Source organism: Etheostoma spectabile, chromosome 14 (assembly GCF_008692095.1).
Source record: "Etheostoma spectabile isolate EspeVRDwgs_2016 chromosome 14, UIUC_Espe_1.0, whole genome shotgun sequence".
Taxonomy (NCBI): Eukaryota; Metazoa; Chordata; class Actinopteri; order Perciformes; family Percidae; genus Etheostoma; species Etheostoma spectabile.
In genome coordinates, this window is record NC_045746.1 from 14,790,539 (window position 1) to 14,795,108 (window position 4,570).

Below are 4,570 nucleotides of genomic sequence, written 5' to 3' on the forward strand. Positions count from 1 at the left end.
CACACACACACACACACACACACACACACACACACACACACACACTCACGACTTGATTTGCATAGTTGTCCTCATCTCAACTCACTCACTCACTCACAAGTTGATTTGCACACCGTAGTTGTCCTCAGCTCAGTTATAATATTCTTGTTGAGACTTGGTGTAGACATTACTCACAGCTTCTGGCGACAAGTACCATTTCTAATTTGTACTGCATGAAAAAGGATTGTGTTTAGGTTGTTTTTCTGGATATCGAGCTGCAATATGAATAACCACGTTCATATACACCCATTACTCTGTAATAGGGGTTGATGTAATGTCAGTATTGTGATTCTACATGAGAAGATTTTTGCAGTGATATAGCTTGTGTTTTCCTGGTCTTCAAAGCCTCCACTACACAATTTTTAAACGTGCACACTTTTAAGTAATGAGTACTATGATGATGACGATTCTGTGTCAATTTCTTCTACAAAGCAATAATACTAAAAATATAGGGACCTTTATATTTTGCCAGTATCACATTGCACTAAATCTTTTTTTTTGAGTACTTTATTTTCATTTTCAAGTTTACAAGAACAAGAGCAAACACAAACAAACAACCCCCACCCTCCCTCCCAAAAGGATGCTCCAACATTTCACAATAGGTATACAATGTTTTGAGGTCAGTCATAATCTAGATAGGGCTGCCAAATTTTAATAAAGGTGTTGTATTGCTTACTAAGGTTATCTGTTATTTTTTCTAAAGCCACACAGTTATTCATTTCTAAATACCATTTAGTTATGGACAGAGGGGAATCAGACTTCCATGTGACAGCAATACACATTGCACTAAATGTTTAACAGAATAGTCACCACACAGATGGAAATATCTTATAAATGCTTTGATTGTTGCAGTTGGACATCTACAGATTTCCTTTAGTATGTTGTATACTGATAATGTAATACTTGGAACCTAACTATTTGATTTTGCCCAGTGCCAAAAGATGTATTTATTGAGGTTCTCTTTGGACATTATTATCTCCCTGTCTCCCCAGATGAATTCATTGGGCAGTTCTTCCAAATGGCCATCTTCTGACTCGCTGACCTCCACCTCAAGCTTTCTCCTCAGTGAGAGTGAGCAGACTGAGGATGAAGCAGACGTCTTCTCTGAGGGAGAAGGGGACAGTGGAATAAGAAAGTCCCTCTCAGGCGATGAAGGAATCACACTCTCTGGAGGTTACCTTAAATTTCCACCACATTCAGATCAGCTGCACTCAATGTCTAAGAGCGACCAGCCTGAACACTGCCCTGATGAAGCTAAGCGTCTCAACCCAGCCTCTTTTTCTGGAGCTGCCACATTAGGCTCATCTTCAGCAACACCAGGAGACCTGGCCTTTGCTCAGAAAGTGAGCAACTTTAAACTGATTCTTAGGTCTTTGTTTCATTTTTTTTTGTCAACCAAATGGCAAAGCAGCCGTAGTAGTAAAACTAAATCTTTGTCCTTATTGTCTCAGTGTGCAGATTTGCGGAGGTTTATCGGCCCTTTGCTTGAGCTTCTCCATGGACTAAATACTGGACGGTATAACAGAGGTATGTAGTTGAGCAATATCAAACATGATTGATGGTCTAGATGATGCAGTGTATATATGACACATGCCTTTGGTGTGGGAGATCTGGGTTCAATTCCCACTGCGATACATCAACCAATGTGTCCCTGAGCAAGGCATTTAACCCATAGTTGCTCCAGAGGCGTGCAACCTCTGATATATAGCAAATTGTAAGTCACTTTGGATAAAAGCGTCAGCTAAATGACATGTAATGTAATCTTATGTTTAAGTGCATCCTGTAATTAAAGTGCATTTGTTCCTTGACATTTGGATTGTATATTTTGATTGTGGCAGGTCTATCCAGTTTCCAGCAGAGTGTTGCAATAGACAGATTACAGAGGATTCTTGGAATTCTACAGAAGCCTGAAATGGGGTAAGACCAACAAAAGTAGTAATTATAATTTTTTATTATTATGACAGTCGTGAAAATGGGGATTTTGTCATTGTCATCTATACCCAACTGTCAACATTGTCATTAATGCTGGTTTCTTAACATTTGTATTTCTACAGTGAGAAATACCTCCAAAACCTGCTGCAGATAGAGATGATGCTCAAAATATGGTTTCCTCGGGTGGCATTTCAGCCCATGGATATACAGAGCAAGACCTTCACTCCCAGAGTTCGACCACACTGGCGCCAAAACCAGCTCCACATGCCAGTTAAGGTGCGCTTCATATTGGATGTTACCTATGTTACCATATGACAGTGCCTTTACTGGTGTACATTAATTAAACAATATGCCTCATGGAACTGAGATGTTACAATTACAATACTAAACTTGATCTTTATAATAAAACAGGCATTTGTTTTAACAAACCAAGTATCCACGTGAAGTATATTATAATATACAGCCAGGCAGAAGAAGGTACAACAAGATAAAAAGAGAGAACGCAAAAACAATATTACTGTAAAAGATCTGAAGGTACTATTTTAAGCATGATTATAAGAGGCTTAAAGATATTCAGCAGGGGAGTCTGAAGCTTACACTCTCCAGGCTTGTGTCTTTGATAGCTGTCAAGATTCTATTTAAAAGATTGGTCCATTACATCTTGGCTTTTATTTAGAACCTCAAAGAACAAAGCTCAACTCATGTTCTAATAAACTGCAGTTTTCCTTTAAGACCTTGGTTTGTCATGGTTCTTATTTTTGGTTTTCCTTTTCCGTTCCAGAAGAGAAAACTGAGCTTGTCAGAGAACAACAACTCCAGTGAAGTCCTGACCAAGAAAAAGCACTTTCAACATGAAAAACATTGGAGCTGCCAGGCTGCGACTCCACTTGACACTGTTTCGACACGTCTACCTGGATCATCTAAAAAACCGAGAGCTCCAGAGGATGAAACAGTTGAGGGCAGCCGTACAACTGAACATGAGTTTACATACAGCACTGGCACTTTAAGCAGGCCGTTATATTTATGTAGCAAGAGAGAAAATAAGACTCGGAAGCAGTCTGCGATTTCTCTGCCCTCGTCTTGTGAAATCCCAGCTACACAGGACAGCTCAGTGTCCTCAAGTGACATCATAACAACTACAACTGACTCACCTTAGCTGGCCTTAGCTCACCTTGCTACCACGTGGAGGTGCCTTTGCATGCCAGTCTGAGTAAAGGCAAAGGGCGGACCTGATTACACAAGTATAACGTTAGGCGCAGAGCTAGTCTGCGATGGCTGCAAGGCATGTAAAACCAGAAGAGGAGGAGGAGGAGGAGCAGCAGAATGCACAGGCACTCATTAACCCCTAACTATCCAGTATGGTTTTTGATTACACCAAAATTATTTCAGTTATATACAGGACCTTGTCTGTAAAAGTATCACCTTTTTTGTATACTTTACCTTTTGCTAAGTTAAAAAGACGTGGAAATACTTTATGTGTAATGCGTTCAAGCAATCTGTGCTCTGTTTTGTATTTTTTCATATGACGACGCAGCCCAAACAGTAACAATATGCAGTTTCATAACACTGGTGAAAAATAGAAATAACCAATATCAATTGTATGTAAGTGAGAAAACACAGATGATCATTGCTGGTATAGTTTAAAGCTGAAACCAGTAGTCAGTTGTCCATGATAATAAAAAAAAATTCTTTTCATCTTCTTATGTGAGGATATGACAGGAATTTGTAATGTGTTTTAACTATTTTATTACATTTTATAGACCAACTAATAAAAATGAATAGAAGAAATAATTGGCAGGTTAATTTGTAATAAGAGAAATTGTTAGTTGCAGCGCTATACAGTTACAAAAAATATGAACACCAATGATTAAATTGACATTTAGGAAGGTTGAAATTATTATTATTTTGCCTACTGAGTGATTGTAAAATATGGTAGAGCAAAAGAATGTAGCCGCTGCCAAAATGTGCCAAACAAAACAGTTTTACATAATCATATCATTTTCACCTTACTTCACAGTCACTACTTCTTTATTTATTAGCACTTAACACACACACACACACACACACAAGAATACATATAGTTAAACTCATAGATACAGAGCTAAATACTGCCCAGGAAATACCACAGCCTTATTAATAAATGTTAAGATAATAAGGAAATATGAAATTCTTGGCTGGATGTTAATATGTCATCTATGTCAGAAGTTAGCCAGTGAAAGAACTTGTTTGGTTTAGAAAGAGTTGAAAAAAGGAACATTTTATTACACAAATGAGTGACTATTTTTTATATTATAGAACAGGCATGACATATGTGTATTTTATCCTGTGATACACATTTGTTAACATCAAATACTTATTCATTAAAGATCTGTTTAAGAGGATGAGTACTTAAAAAAATGTTGAATCCATCGATGGATACTTGAATCAGACACTATTCAGACTAAATTTAGCCTATTGTTAGGCTTATTGTTCACATAAAATACTTTATTGTTCACTCAAAGAGCTTTACTATTATGTATTAAAGAATATCATGGAACTGTGATAAAAAAAAAAAAAATCTTTTTTTCATAGCATTTTGGCCATTTGCACCACCATATTT

At 37.4% G+C, this 4,570-nt stretch overlaps 1 protein-coding gene across 1 annotated transcript in view; it reads left to right on the forward strand.

Moving 5' to 3' along the window:
* The window catches only part of ciarta (circadian associated repressor of transcription a), a 4,461-nt gene extending 794 nt beyond the window's left edge, over window positions 1–3,667 (forward strand). Inside the window, exons 2-6 of the mRNA XM_032535196.1 lie at window positions 1,032–1,382; window positions 1,491–1,566; window positions 1,878–1,956; window positions 2,094–2,247; window positions 2,753–3,667. Of these exons, the coding sequence (XP_032391087.1) occupies window positions 1,032–1,382; window positions 1,491–1,566; window positions 1,878–1,956; window positions 2,094–2,247; window positions 2,753–3,127 (1,035 nt within the window). The 3' untranslated portion in view covers window positions 3,128–3,667. The remainder of the gene's footprint in view (window positions 1–1,031; window positions 1,383–1,490; window positions 1,567–1,877; window positions 1,957–2,093; window positions 2,248–2,752) is intronic.
* The last annotated feature ends 903 nt before the right edge of the window (window positions 3,668–4,570 follow it).